The following is a 15,651-nucleotide window of genomic DNA, read 5'->3' as shown; positions in this document are numbered from 1 at the left end:
TTTACGTAAGAGGGTGCCCCTGCATGAGCAGGGCCCCTCTGCAGCCTTCGGAGTCCATTCTCCCTGGTTATCTGTGACTCAGCCAGACATATAGGTAGAGGTGCATTATAACCTCGCAGGAAATGTTATCTCGAAAACGGCTGAAAAAAAACCTGTTGCGTTTGGTATCAAACACCTTGGAATCATACTTCCACACCAGTAAGGTGTGGAGGTAAGATTCCACCCTTCTGAAGCGAGTTTCTTGGCGTCACTGGTCTTTCCGGTGCCAGCCTTCTCGACCTGTGTAACACAAAATTATAGCTGCCGACCAGAGACACATTTCTGCACTCCTGCTGCTGAGCCAAGCTTGAGCAGGGGAGGGCAGGACAATAGGCATCCTGTCACAGGGAGGTGTAACCACTTCCCAGACAGGATGTAGTGTATTGGGGCTGAGTAGGTGCACTTCTAAAGTGCCTGAAAGTCTGTATCTGAGGCACACTTGGTGTCTCTGTGCTTAGTCCAGCTCAAACTAGTTGTTTGAGCTGTTGGCTCCTGCTCTGGAGCGAAACTGGACAAAGGATGTTGGAGTATCCTCCCCTCTGTTCTGACTGTCCCTTAGGAAGACCCCCCCAAATCTGTCCAACCTTCTCCCGTGGGTACATAAGGGCTTACCTGGCTGTCAGGACCAGTGAATTAAAAATATGTGAATATGTGGTGTTAAACCCCGGTGGTATGGGCACGCTAAGGCCCACCCGAGCCTGGGGTTGTGTGACGGGGTGGGTAGCACACCCGAGGGTCCCGAAGCACTACAGGACTGGTGGTCCACCGTGCCCCTCTCACCCATTTGTGTCCCTTTGCAGCAGCAGCCGGAACCTCATCAAAAGAAACCCCGAGTGGGAGCCGGGCGTACAACACGTATGGAGCTGGGAAGCAGAAAAGGACACCGGCGCCTTTAATTGGGAACACCGACCGGACGAGCCTCCTCCACCTGTGGATGACAATCCGTCAAAAGAGGACGGAACCCGGAAGACGGCGAACGGCGTTTCCGAGGAGGCGAGGAGAGAGCGAGAAGAGAGGAGAGCATTGCGAGACACATCGGAGGACGAAGGAGACGAGGAGACGAGTGACCAGCTGTTCCATGGCAATTCCAGCAAGCCCGGAGGCCAAAGACCCCACGAGTCGCCCGCCACGTTCCCACGGGAGGAGCGTGGCTCCGACAGGTACGGGGCAAGTTAGCGGGCTGGGTGGGACAACGTACCTCTCCTCCCCCTAGAACCACCACCCCCCCCGTGTATGCTTGACATACCGTGTATATTTGTAAATTGCCAACAGTTTCTGCACGTTCCCCCCCTTGCACGAGCACTCTCTACACTGCCACTGTACAGGAAGGACACTTGAACACCGGTTTCCTTCACTCCCGGTCCCTTTGCGAGTCGACCCAACAGGACGGTTGTCCTAACCCTTGTGTTCTGTTTCTTTTGTTTTGGGGTCTGCTCCGGCTCGAGAAACCATCCTGGAAGCGTGTTCTCCACCACACTGCTGAGTTACGCTTGGGATTAACAGGACCTTACCGGCTAGACGCTGGATACCCTAAAGAATCCCAGAACCGACCCAGCGGCCTTCGCCAGAGAGAGAATCACCAGCCGCCACAGAAGAGTGTTCATGAAAATAAAGCCATCCTTAAAAAGCACACTTAAGGGCTCCGTGTCAGTTCCTCTTGTTCCGCCTAGCGTCCCACGCCCCCCGCAACAGGTTGCCAATGTGAATAATATAAAAACAGTTGACCAAGATTCCATCACGCTGGAGTGGAGTCAAGTTTATTCTGTGAGACAAAGACATTGACATACAACAAACAAGACTGTTGGACCCGGCCTCATGGCGTGGTCCTACCCCTCCCGAACGACATTGGCCCTCCGCCGGGCATCGGGCGGCCCTTGCCCGGCCCTGCACGCCCCAACCCTGCCGGTCCGGTACCACCCCGGACCACCACTACCGGCCTAACTCCATCCTGGGCCATCATGTCACGAACCACGTCCTGGGCACGAGGCCTCGCCCGACTCCATCTTGTACCCATCACGTCACGACCACGTGGCCTTGGCCCCGACCAAGGCCCCAGCGAAGCCCCGACATCGAGGCACCAAGATCCACCCAGGTGGTCGAGTGGCCACTCAACAGATCCCAGAGGAGGGAAGTTTCGATGGGTCTCCAGCCATCCCCGGACGCCTGGTATCGATCGCCCTCCGGCCTCCCTGGGCGCTGGCTCCACCCCCCTGCTGGGTGTCTGGACACCATCATCCCGGCCCCTCTGACCCCCAGGCGCGATGGTCCGGACATCAAAGGACTCCAGTCCTATATCTGGGCCAGCCCCGGAGTAGGACAGCAGTTGTATCCTGGACTGGAGAGCCCTGCTGACGCTGTCGCGGCCGACACCAGAAGAACTCATTACACTGTAACCTGAAGCTACCCTGGGAGCCTGCTGGCGCTGCCGCGACCCATCTTCGCTGAAACATCTAGAGAGCCTGCTGGCGCTGCCGCGGCCCATCTTCGCTGAACCATCTTGAGAGCCTGCTGGCGCTGCCGCGGCCCATCTTCGCTGAACCATCTTGAGAGCCTTTCCAACATTGGAGGCAAGCGACGGGATCCGAGCCGACGCAGATCGTGCAGAGAGTGATTCAACCACTACCGAGAAAAGCACACTACGAACATGACTACGGAATTCCAGAAAGAAAAAATGGAAGATTACAGTCATAAGGAATTAAAACAATTCTGCAAGTACCTGGGCATCGCTACCACTGGCCTAAGCACCAAGGAGGACTTTAAATCAGCCCTACAAACCTGGGTGGAAGCCGGTGACACGCCACCCCAGAACGAAGATAACCCGGGCCCGAACGGACGCCCGGAGACCGACGCGGCCCCAGCGGGAGACAGACCCACAAACCCAGACACGGGCCTCTCCCACGAAGACGCCCGGGAACGAGAGAGAATCCGGCTCCATGAATTGGAGCTCGCCCGACTCCGGCTAGACGGAGAACTACAGCTGGCGGAAAGAAAGATAGCCCTCGAGCAACTACGGCTAGAAGGAGACCTGGAGGAGAAACGAAGACTAAGAGACCTCGAGGAAAAGAGACTCATGCTCGAGCATGAGCGTGGCTTAAAGGAACTAGAAATCAAGGCCAAAGCGAATGATGCCAACGCATCCGGGGGCAGGACCGCGGCCCCTCCTGTGGACACGAAGGTGCACATACCCAAGGATGTCGTCAAAGAATACTATAAGAACGACGACATCCAACAGTGGTTCAAAGCCTACGAAGTAGCCATTACCGCCCATAGAGTACCCCTCAAGGACTGGGGCGCCGGCCTGTGGGGGAAGTTCATCAACGAGGGGAGAGACGCCCTGCTAGAGCTCCCCGATGCAGAGATGACCTCGTATGAGCACATGAAAACCGCTCTCCTCACTCGCTACGGACTCACCCTCGAAATGTACTGGCAGCGATTCCGAGACTGTAAAAAAATCCCCGGTACCACATGGGTGGAGTAAGTGAACTTCTTCAGCAGAGCCTGCGAGGGGTGGATCAAAGGCAGCCAAGTCACCACCTACCAGCAGTTGGTCGACCTCATTATATGGGTACACCTTTCCAACAACTGCTTCATCGAACTCCGGCAACATCTCCTCGACAGCAAACTGACAGAGCCGCGAAAACTCGCTGTCGAGGCTGATAGATGGGAGAGCACCCGAGTCCCCTGGAGCCCGAGGGGAGACTACGGCCGGGGATCCCCCGGAAAACCACCGACCACGAGGCGGAGGAGGAGGCCAGAGCAGGGGCCGAGATTCCCCCGCGGGGTACTCCCCTACCTCCACTTCGCCATCCCTGGGCCGAAGGGGGGCCCCTCCCGCACGACCGGGGCCCCGCCCGAACGTTACTTGCCAAAGATGCCAGCGACAGGGTCATTATGCGAATGACCCCCTCTGCCCGATGAACCAGCGACCCGGCACCACCGGTCCTCCGAACCGCCAGATCGCGGCCGCTGCCCTGGGTACAGAAGGAGGTGAGGAACAGGACAACGACCCCGAGCAGGCCTGGTCCTGGTCCCTAAGGCCGCCGCCCTCGGCACGCCCCCGGAGCTCCGGTTCTGTGTTGACTACCGGGGGCTGAATGCAGTCACCAGGACCGACGCCCATCCCATCCCCCGGGCGGATGAACTGATCGATCGCCTGGGGGCCGCCATGTATCTCAGCACCTTCGACCTCATGGCCGGATATTGGCAGATCGGCCTCACCCCTGGAGCGCAAGAGCGATCGGCCTTCTCGACCCCTGATGGCCACTACCATTTCAAAGTGATGCCCTTCGGCATGAAAAACGCCCCGGCCACCTTCCAGAGACTCGTGCACAGGGTGCTGGCCGGGCTGGAAGAGTTCAGTGCCGCCTATCTAGACGACATTGCGGTGTACAGCCTCCACTGGGATGAGCACCTGACCCACCTCTGGGAGGTCCTGACGGCCCTCCGACGGGCCGGACTGACAATAAAGGCCAGCAAGTGCCAGATAGGCCAAGGGTCCGTGACCTATCTGGGACACCAAGTAGGGAGCGGCCACGTGGCTCCCCTCCAGCCAAAGATTGACGCCATCCGGGCCTGGGAGCCCCCGGTCACCCAAACAGCAGTCCGAGCCTTCCTGGGGCTCACCGGATATTATCGGCGCTTCATAAAAGACTATGGAAGCATTGTGGGGCCCCTCACAGAACTGACCTCCAAGAGGCTACCGCAAAAGGTGCGCTGGACCCCCGAGTGCCAGGTCGCCTTCGATACACTGAAGACCGCCATGTGCACCGCCCCTGTGCTCCAAGCCCCCGACTACAGCCGAGAGTTTGTGGTCCAAACCGACGCCTCGGAGCACGACATTGGGGCGGTCCTATCCCAAGTAAACCCTGAGGGAGTCGACCTTCCCGTTGCCTTCATCAGCCGGCGGCTGCTGGCCAGAGAACAGCGATAGAGCACCATCGAGAGGCAAGCCTTCGCCGTCATGTGGGCCCTAAAGAAGCTCCGGCCCTACCTCTTCGGCACGCACTTCCGGGTCCAGACCGACCACCGGCCCCTGCGGTGGTTGATGCAGATGCGGGGGGAAAACTCGAAACTGTTGCGATGGTCCATCTCCCTCCAAGGGATGGACTTCACTGTGGAGCATCGCCCCGGCAACGACCACGCCAATGCTGACGGCCTGTCCCGATTCTTCCGCCTCGGCGAGGAGAACCCCCAAGAAGATGGGTGAGCTGGGGGGTACGCGTGTTGGACCCGGCCTCATGGCGTGGTCCTACCCCTCCCGCATGGCGGGCCCCGGACGACATTGGTCCTCCGCCGGGCATCGGGCGGCCCTTGCCCGGCCCTGCACGCCCCAACCCTGCCGGTCCGGTTACCACCCCGGACCACCACTACCGGCCTAACTCCATCCTGGGCCATCACGTCACGAACCACGTCCTGGGCACGAGGCCTCGCCCGACTCCATCTTGGACCCATCACGTCACGACCACGTGGCCTTGGCCCCGACCAAGGCCCCAGCGAAGCCCCGACATCGAGGCACCAAGATCCACCCAGGTGGTCGAGTGGCCACTCAACAGGTCCCAGAGAAGGGAAGTTTCGATGGGTCTCCAGCCGTCCCCGGACGCCTGGTATCGATCGCCCTCCGGCCTCCCTGGGCGCTGGCTCCACCCCCCTGCTGGGTGTCTGGACACCATCATCCCGGCCCCTCTGACCCCCAGGTGCGAGGGTCCGGACATCAAAGGACTCCAGTCCTATATCTGGGCCAGCCCTTGAGTAGAACGGCAGTTGTATCCTGGACTGGAGAGCCCTGCTGACGCTGTCGCGGTCGACACCAGAAGAACTCATTACCCTGTAACCTGAAGCTACCCTGGGAGCCTGCTGGCGCTGCCGCGGCCCATCTTCGCTGAAACATCTAGAGAGCCTGCTGGCGCTGCCGCGGCCCATCTTCGCTGAACCATCTTGAGAGCCTGCTGGCGCTGCCGCGGCCTATCTTCGCTGAACCATCTTGAGAGCCTGCTGGCGCTGCCGCGGCCCATCTTCGCCGAACCCACCTTGAGGCCTGCTGGCGCTGCCGCGGCCCCCTCTCCGTTAAAGACCATCTGTCAAGTCCTGCTGGCGCTGACGCAGCCCGACCTCTCGGAACCCCCAGGCTCGAGGATTGAGAGCTGTGCGCAGGGTATCCCCTCCTGCACCCGTACCGAGACTGTCCCGCTACCCTGTCCCTTATTTACGAGACTTTACAGATCCATCGATCTGCCTGTACATATCGCTAAGAACAAGCAACCCTTATTCTTGATAAAGCCTACGAACTTAACTTCCTGTGTGGTGTCCGTTTGTAGTGTTGTGGTTACTCTGCTGTACGATCCTAGGAGAGGACCTTCACCCAGGAGGCCTCTCGATAGCGCTCGGCTACTTCTCCACGGAGGGGTGGACCTAGGGGTGGTCAGTCAGACATCTTCTGCCTCCCCCGGGATCGCCTTTCCTGTCAAGTCCTGCTGGCGCTGCCGCAGCCCGACCTCTCGGAACCCCCAGGCTCGAGGATTGAGAGCTGTGCGAACAAAGACAATGAGAAAAAATGGGGTAGAGAGAACACATGAATATGGTTAAATATTGATATGTTCGTTGTCGTATGCTACTAGGCAAAATTGCTTGAGTGCTCTTTGTGTATAGCTGTAGCCATATCTGGAACACGAGTGAAAATAGAGTGAGCTCGTGCATATACAACATTAGCAATATGAACGTGGAGACTCAGGGACTATGCTAGCATACCCGGGCAAACTGGTGGTAAAATGCCCAAAATAAAAGTTTATCATGTGAGTATATAAAGAAAACTGGATTTGGACTGACTAAATAATCACAATTTACCCAAGGTAGAAAAACAGAAACGTTCTTACAGATGGTGCTAGAATTCAGAGCACCATGGATCTCGGGAGTGGGGTGGTAGCAAATTGGCACACCCAGTGAAGAGAAAGGCAGTTGCTGGTGTGAGAGGCGGAGCCCACAAGAATGAAAAGGTACTTATCTCAGATACGTCATACTCACGCCCTGTTAGCTAGGCACCCGCTTGGTACCTGCATCGCCCTCATATGCCGGACCCTGAAGAACACAGTATTGGGGGAAGACGGAGGTAGATAAAGGCAGGAGATCGTAGACGTGCCAGCGCCATCAACGCGAACAAGTAGTGACGCACTGCGTTGTGTTTCGATGTTCCATAATTCTATAGAGAAGCGATCACATGAACCGGGAGGCAACCAATCGGGAACCGGAAGGAGTGCTGTCTAATCCGAAACTGGATCAGGAAACAACGTGAGGAGAGTGGCCTATCAGAGGCTCAAAGGGAAAGGAAGCCATTTCAGAGTGGGAGGTTGGTATGGCAACCTTCAGAACAATAATAACAAGCACAAAGTAATGGGATATCTCCCGTGTCAGAGATCATGAAGGTGGAACTCGTACGAGGTGAATGAAAAACTTACACGCAAGGTGTGCTAAAAATACATTTAAAAAAACACAGGTATATATAAACCAGTGCAAAAGAGGGTCATGTATGATTTAATGATTGACCGCCTGTTCTTAGCTATGGAGGAGAGGAAACAGTAGTTACCGCTCAACTGTGTCATGTAGCTTATATTATACAATGTAGACCACATTATGACCGCACCTCGAGTCGCAAATTCATAATAACAAGAGGGGAAGTACATCATGATTATGAGGCATATAAAGACACTCAACAATTCAGACAGAGTGTCAATTAGCTGGTGGATAGGTTAGAAAGGGTATGAAGGGGTATAGAGTTCAATAGCAAGGATGTAAGCTCTCCATGTTAGTGTTGATAGTGATATATTCAGGAGCTGCCCGTATCTCACTACCCCAGCTAGAGGTTTAGCTGTTTAACACTGGACCCCAAGGGATATTATCGTTAAGACCAACTTTATGAGTACCCAGGCGGTATACCCATCTTTGTTCTTTTTCAAATAGAATTCTCTGAGTGTATTTCTTGCGTCCACCTGTTCTATTGGATACACTCCTGTTCTCATTTAAACGCGGACGCAGTTTGCGAGACACTCTGATCAATACACGCCTTGTAATGAACGTCTCTAAAGGAATTACATCAGTAACAGACGCTTGGGGGCTACCTAAAGTAACTGGACATTAGCCTTGCTCCAACTGCTGCATTTGTCACCTTACATCAAACACAAAGACTCTTAATTTAGAGCAAAACAAAGTATGGACCCAGACAGCACACACCAATTGCAACTCCACAAATGTGGTGTACCTCATAACCTGCACCTGCGGGCTATGTTATGTAGGTATGACCACACGTAAAGTGAAACTGAGAATCTGTGAACATCGGAGCAATATTAGGTGTGGTCGCGCCACTACGAAACTGAGTAACCATTTCATACAGAACAACCATACCACCAATGACATGCGCTGGACAGTAATAGAACAGGTGGACGCAAAGAAAAAAAACACTCACATGAGATCTACATAGGGACTCTAGTGCCTGAGTCTCCACAAGGATATTGCTAATCTCGTATGTGCACGAGCTCACTCTATTTTCACTCGTGTTCCAGATATGGCTACAGCTATACACAAAGAGCACTCGAGCAATTTTTCCTAGTAGCATACGACAACGAACATATCAATGTTTAACCATATTTATGTGTTCTCTCTCCCCCATTTTTTCTCATGGTCTTGTTTGTTGTATGTCAATGTCTTTGTCTCACAGAATAAACTTGGTTCCACACCAGCGTGATGGAATCTTGGTAAAGTGTTTTTATATTTTTCACATTGGCAACCCCAGGCTTGGGTGGGCCTTAGCGCGCCCATACCACCGGGGTTTGACACCACATATTCACATATTTTTAATTCACTGGTTCTGTCGAATGCCCGATATACCATTTCACATAGGCTGAAACATGTTGCATTTGCACTAGGATAATACTGGACCTTTAATGCTGGTCCCTTATCCTACACCTCCATTCTTTTATCCTTGTCCAATTGGCAATACGAATACATTCCTTTTTTGACTCAATTGTGACATTTTAATACTCACTCTATCTCACTTCACAATCACAAAAACTAGCTCCACAGTAACCTGGCATTGCAGCACACCGGGATGGCATTCGGCCAATCCTGGTGGGGCCCGATGATGAAGCATGTCACCGACCAGGTCGGTGAGTGAGGGCTTTTAAATCAACCATAAAAGGTTTTTCATCGTGAGCATCTAAGACTGTGTGCTAGACTACTTGCTTACTTTTCTTCTATCCTGTAGTAATTTTTGATGTGACGCTCCTCTGTTGTTCTTTTGATATTTGCCCGAGGGGAATAGGAGTGTTTCTTGTTTCCCTTCCTCTCTTGTTGTTACAAGTTATCTATGACCTCATACGTCATTAGGGTCGTTAAGACTGGTGCAAGGGGACCACTTTAATTATTGGACAGCTTATACCAGGTCAACTTCTCACACTGGGTACCTGATTAGCAGGAGCCGAGGGCACACTCAGTCACAGCACATCAGCAATTCAGCAAAAAGTGAGGGAAACTGTGCAGAAAGAGGACACTTTCTCAAAACGAGGACATTGGCTAAGTAGGAATAAGAATATAATGCATAGGTATCAGATATATGCATATATAGCAGAAACAATACAAATTACGTAATTAAAAAAACTATGACAGACTAAAATCTTGGTAAATAAGTATGTCAATAAACTGTCAGTGTTTGGAATATATGAAAATAATTTTTTTAAGGAACCTTATAAAGCTAATACAACATATTGACAAAATAAATAAACATCTTTCATTACACTTACATAGAAGATCTTCACATCCCTTCGCTTTTTTATTTCTTCCACAAGAACCAGTGGCTTCGTCTTAGGTACTGGTATAGTACCCAACACCACAACACAATCATTGTTCAGAATCTCTTGCACAAGTTGAGTAAATGACTGACTAAAGAGTTCCATTTTACCAATTTCATCCAAAACACATATAGTTTTGTTGCTGCTACTGCCAGTTTTAACCTGTGAAAAAATAAACAACAATTAACAGCATAACTGAGAAGCAAAAAAGAAAAACTAATTGCACAACACATGACAGTTGTCTTTTCAACAAACACAAGAATTTTCCACAAATTATACGCACTTTTATACAAAGAATTATTATTTCCTGCTTTGTTAGAAATGGGGGTCTCTAGTTGGCAATGGTTTGTACCATTGTCAAACTAGGGACCCTTCTACCTAGTTAGGGTAAGGGGGAGATACGCTTATAAAATAACCCCTGCTCACTCCCTTGGTAGCTTGGCACGAGCAGACAGGCTTATCTGAGAGGCAGTGTGTAAAGCATGTGTGCACACAAAGTAATACAGTGGAAACATTATAAATACACCACACCAGTTTAGAAACATAACTAATCTTTATCTAAACTACACAAGACCAAAACAACAAAAATCCATAATACAGTAATCAAAATATATGATTTTCAAAAGGTAGAACAGTTCTGTTCAAATCAAATTGCAGATGCGACAGTCTTCACTCAAAGTACCTTGGATGTGTCACGCGCACAAACAAAAACTGTCACAGGGAAGGTGATGCGTCAGTTCCTTACGCCCAGGAAGGTGATGCGTTGGTTCCTTACTTCAGGAGAGGTCATGCTTCGGTGCTTCACTGCCACGCAGGGGTGGTGATGAGTCGGTTCCTTACTGAAGGGGATGCGATACGTCGGTTTCTTACTGTGCAGGGAGGTGATACATCGGTTTCTTATTGCAGCCCAGTGTTCTTGCAGGTGTGGCACCCAGATACGCTGCGTGAGGTTCTGGGATGCATCGTTTTATGCAGCCACGGTCCAATGGTGCATTGGTTCTTGCAGTCACACAGCTGGGCCTGCGTCGGAAACGGTGCAGTGATGTCGGCCTTCGTAGTTCGGTGCACTCCCTGTGGCGATTTCTCGTGCCGCAGGCAGGCACTGCGTCGGTTTCTTCGTTGATGTGTCTAAAACAGTTGCAGATGTGTTGCGCTTCTCGTCGTTGCATTACTTTCCCAGCTCCCAACAGCAGGAACATCCTCCAGGGGTCACGAACAGCAGCAGGCACCTCCTAGCAGGTCAGGGGAGATGGGGGTGAAGTGTCTATATGCCTCAGATTTCCAAAAAGGAGGCACGCTCTACCTCAAGCCCTCGGAGGTCTTCCTTAAGCAGGGGACACAGCACACAGCAAAGTCCTGACCCTTTCCTTGGCAGAAACAGCCACTGCAGGCCAACCCCAGACAGCACACAGCAAAGGGGCAGTGCTTCTCAGTTTATCAAGCTCTTCTCCTTGGCAAAGATTCCTCTTGAATCCCAGAAGTAATCAAAAAGTCTGATTTCTGGGCCCCACTTTTTATAGCGCAAAATCCTTTGTTCTTTGGTGGTAGAAAAGCTCTTTGCCCAGCCAAAACCAGTTCTGTCCTCTCTGGTGCAGTTTCTTGGCAGGAGGTGGAGACAGCATTGTCAAAGGCAGACCAGGCCCATTCAGGTGTGAAAGAAATCTCCTCCCAGCACTGTAAATGCAGCCCAGGTCTATTTAGACCTGCCCTGATGTACCCTCGAAAGGCAGAACTCACCCCCCACCCCCCCAATGTGGCTGTCTGAACAGAATGCACATCCCCAGCCCCTGTCACTCAAAGGCCAGACAGTCAATACACAAACAAAGCAGAGGTCAATACATCCCAATGAACTCTAGAATGTTTGCTTCACCAAGCAAGCCGGATCAGTTGCATCTGTAGCGATCTCGAAAATTGATGGCCAGGATTATATAGGATATTAATAAAGAGGTATAGCAGTTTGGGTAATATAACCATCTTCATTAATGATATACAGACCGCTAGATATAGGGGCATGAAAATCCAGCATATTACAGATTCTGTGAGGGTAGTTAGCATTATGCCGTAAAGAGCTCAAATTAATTCCCATCTGTCTCTGGAGGTGAGTATCCCCAGATATTTGACCTCCAGATCGCACCATTTCAGAGAGTAGTCTGGAGTGTAGCGTGCGGTGTTGGGGGTGAGGGAGAAGATCTGGGATTTCTTCCAATTAATCATAACACAAGAACACCCTCCATAGCGGATGAATTCCCGGAGAGTTGGGCTGAGGCTCACCTGGGGGTCTCATGTATAACGTAATATTGGCTGCGTAAAGGGATACCAACAGATGTCTAGTAGGATACCAAATCGCATACTCCCAATGATGCTGTTGGAGCTTAGCTGGTACTGGCTCCACAGCTAAAACAAATAGCAAGGGGGATAGCGGGCATCCCTGCATAGTGACAAGGGAGATAGGAAAGTAAGGAGAGCACTCGTTTATTTTAACCCTCACTCTTGGCTAGTTGTAAAAGAGAACTATCCAGGAGAGAGACAAAAAGAGGAAACCCATGTGCCTCAATACTCAGTAGATAGTCCTATTCCAGAGAATCAAATGCCTTGGTGGAGTCTAAAAAGACAGCCACTGCAGTCAGATTGGGGTTGATGTCTTGTAATATTGAAAAGAGAGTGCACACATTGTGTGTGGTTGCTCTTCCTGGTATGAAGCCAGACTGATCAGGCAGCACTAGGGAGGTCATGAGGAGACTGAGCTGATTGGCTAAGACCTTGGCAAGGATTTTCACATCGCAATTGATCAAGGATAAGGGTCTGTGAGACTCGCACACATCAGCTGCCTTACCAGGTTTTAAAAGTGCTGTAATTATAGCCTCCCGCATGGAGAACGGAAGAGTGCCTGAATCACTTGCTACCTCATACAATGTTTTTAAGACAGGGATTAAGTTTCCAACATACGTTTTAAAAAAGTGACTGGCAGGAAGGAAGTAGAAACTTTTCTCAATCTCTTTGATACTCGCTATGAACGGGCCAGGCAATGGTAAGGAGAAGACCAACAACAGACAAGAGTCAAACTGAATTGTCAGAGACTCCTTCTCTCGCAGTGATTCAGAAAATGTTTCAAGCAGCAGTATCAGCTATTGTTCTGCAGATGTGGTACAATTTCTCCAGAAGTCTAAACGCCCACCCGCTCTAAAAATATACTCCACGTATTGAATGGGCTTTGACAAATTATATATTGAAAGAGGGCAGGGGAGTCAATTGAGTTATTGGATTTCTTATCAGATGGTTTTGAATTAGGTCACTCCACTGCATTCCTCCGAGCTCACTGGGCAGCGGTAAAAGCCCTTAAGAGTCCACATTCAGATCATCTGGAATGTTTGGTATTCAGAAAGATGAAGAGCTTTTTTCTGAGATGACCAAGACTTGTGTCTAGTTTCATCAATTATTAGAAGCCAGCAAATCGAATAACAACAGGAAATTCTGGGGAGAAATTAACAAAGTAGCCAACGGAGCAGGTCTCGATTTCAATGTAAATATACTACAGGAAGACTGGATCCACCATCTAGAGCAAACTCAAATGACCTACGCGCATGAAAGGAACCAACATCTCACGACCCACCCGTTGAATGAAAAGCAGGAAGAAGATCAAACCTTCGGTGCAAACTGGATTAAGCAATGCCAAGTCCAAATGGTCTTGAAAAAAATGAGGTCAAAAGGTGCGCCGGATCCGAACGGCTTGCCTAATGGACTTTTTAAACATGATCAACCGTTTTGGGCAGAATATCTCACACCATTGTATAATCACGTATTTCAATCAGGAAGTATTCCCCCGTCATGGAGAGGGAGCATCTTGCACCCAATCTTCAAAGCAGGCGCGCGAACAGATCCAGCGAATTACAGACTGATTGCGCTTATTGACGTAGAGGCCAAGGCATATGCATCAAATCTCCTGAAAGCACTGGAAGATTGGGTTAGCCGCAACAACATTCTCCCAATCACCCAGACAGGGTTCAGGCCTGGAACCAACACGTCATGTAACCTGACAGCGCTGAATCTTCTTGTCGACAATACAATGGCCAAATCTACAAAACTGTACACCTGTTTTGTCGATCTAAAAGCGGCTTTCGACACAGTACCAAGGGAGATCCTATGGGAAAAGATGGCCAGCTGGGGCATCCCTCCGAAGATGCTAAGGGCCATCATAAATTTGTACACATCCACCTGGGTTAAGATAAAACTTGGCAACGGGGACAGAACAACAACAAAGAACCCCACCCACATTGGCCTCAAGCAGGGATGTGTATTGGCTCCTACCCTCTTTAACATCTACACTGCGGACCTCGGTAAGAGCATCTCAGAGATCCAAACAGACCCTCCAAAGCTAGCCCAACACAAAATAAGGAGTATGCAGTATGCCGACGACATAGTCCTTTGCAGCCAGACCCCGCTGGGTCTCCAACGTGCTATAACAAGGCTGCACAAATACATCTCTACGCATGGGCTGCAATTCAACTGCAAAAAAACGAAAGTGGTCTGCTTTGCGTCTCAGCCAGGGCAGCAAACATTCAAATGGTACATCGCTGGAAACAACATAGAGCAAAGTAGCTCCTATAAGTATCTGGGAGTACTGGTCGACTCGAGATGGTCATTAAGAGAACACACCCTGCACAGAAAAGCCCAGGCTAATAAACTGCGGTTCGCCTTAAACATACTAAAAACAAAACTAAAATGTCCATCCAACGAATATCTGCTGAAAGTGATTGCCGCCAAATTCTTACCCTCCCTCACGTATGGCTCCGAGCTATACAGAGGTAAAGACGCTAATTTTCTGAACCTCCAACAGTCAGCGTTGTTTAAACATCTTCATCAAATCCCGCAGTTTGCATCTCAGGCGCAGGTACGCCTTGAATTTGGGTTACTAAACCAGCACCAAGCCAGACAAGCCGCCTTAATAAAAACGTGCTGGAAACTAAGAGCAGCTCAGTAGGACACACTGATGGGTCTCTGTTGGTCTGAAATTAACAAACAAACAAAAGGAAAAAAGACATGGAAAACAACACTGGAAGAAGCATTGAAAAACTTAGATATGCAAGAGAAGTGGAACACTAAACATACCTTCGCGGCCTTCAAAAAAGTGGCCAATGGTGCGGCAAAACACAAATCATGGATTGCTGATAAAGCAGCCTTGGCCAAGAAAAAACATGGCTGGATGGTATTGGCCACGTATGAGAGATACGATCCGCAACCGTATCTAGTTACTTACATAACACCATCCACGCAACAAATGCTACTACGACTACAGCTGGGAACCTATATCACAAAAGATCAGATCCCGGCATGGCGGCAAACATGGCCAACAGCACTGTGCAGACTTTCTGGTCTCTCAGAAGAAACTTTGATCCACGTCCTGTGCATCTGTCCCTCTCTGAGTAACTTGAGACGGTATTATCTCTTTCAAACATTCCGCCTTTTCCAAATTAGAACATGCCGGTCGGCAGTCATGTTCGTATTGAACAGCCAACAGTTGCAGATAGCCTGAAGGGCTACCAGATTCTTTCAGAAAGCGAGCCTCCTACTGCTGAAAACCGAAAAAGAGGCGCTCAATGGGTCAAAACCTAAAGACACAGTGAAATAAGTGACTATGAAGATTGATAATGAAAGTGAGACTTTATTTCTCCAAAAAGGACATCAGTCTGCAGATGCATTTTTAATTATTTATTTAATAGAATAAGCTTTTTTTGAAATTTACTCTTTTTGTAAAGGTTTTAATTAAGCATACACAATAACA

The 15,651-nt window shown here is 50.3% G+C and overlaps 1 protein-coding gene across 1 annotated transcript in view; it reads right to left on the bottom strand.

Moving 5' to 3' along the window:
• Positions 1 to 15,651, bottom strand: part of NTPCR (nucleoside-triphosphatase, cancer-related) — a 398,442-nt gene that overhangs the window by 101,852 nt on the left and 280,939 nt on the right. The window contains exon 6 of the mRNA XM_078684553.1: positions 9,825 to 10,034. Within this exon, the coding sequence (XP_078540679.1) occupies positions 9,825 to 10,034 (210 nt within the window). The remainder of the gene's footprint in view (positions 1 to 9,824; positions 10,035 to 15,651) is intronic.

Source organism: Lissotriton helveticus, chromosome 3_2, assembly GCF_964261635.1.
Source record: "Lissotriton helveticus chromosome 3_2, aLisHel1.1, whole genome shotgun sequence".
Lineage (NCBI taxonomy): Eukaryota > Metazoa > Chordata > Amphibia > Caudata > Salamandridae > Lissotriton > Lissotriton helveticus.
The sequence above is the reverse complement of the archived record's forward strand: the minus strand, read 5'-3'. Positions and strand labels throughout refer to the sequence as shown.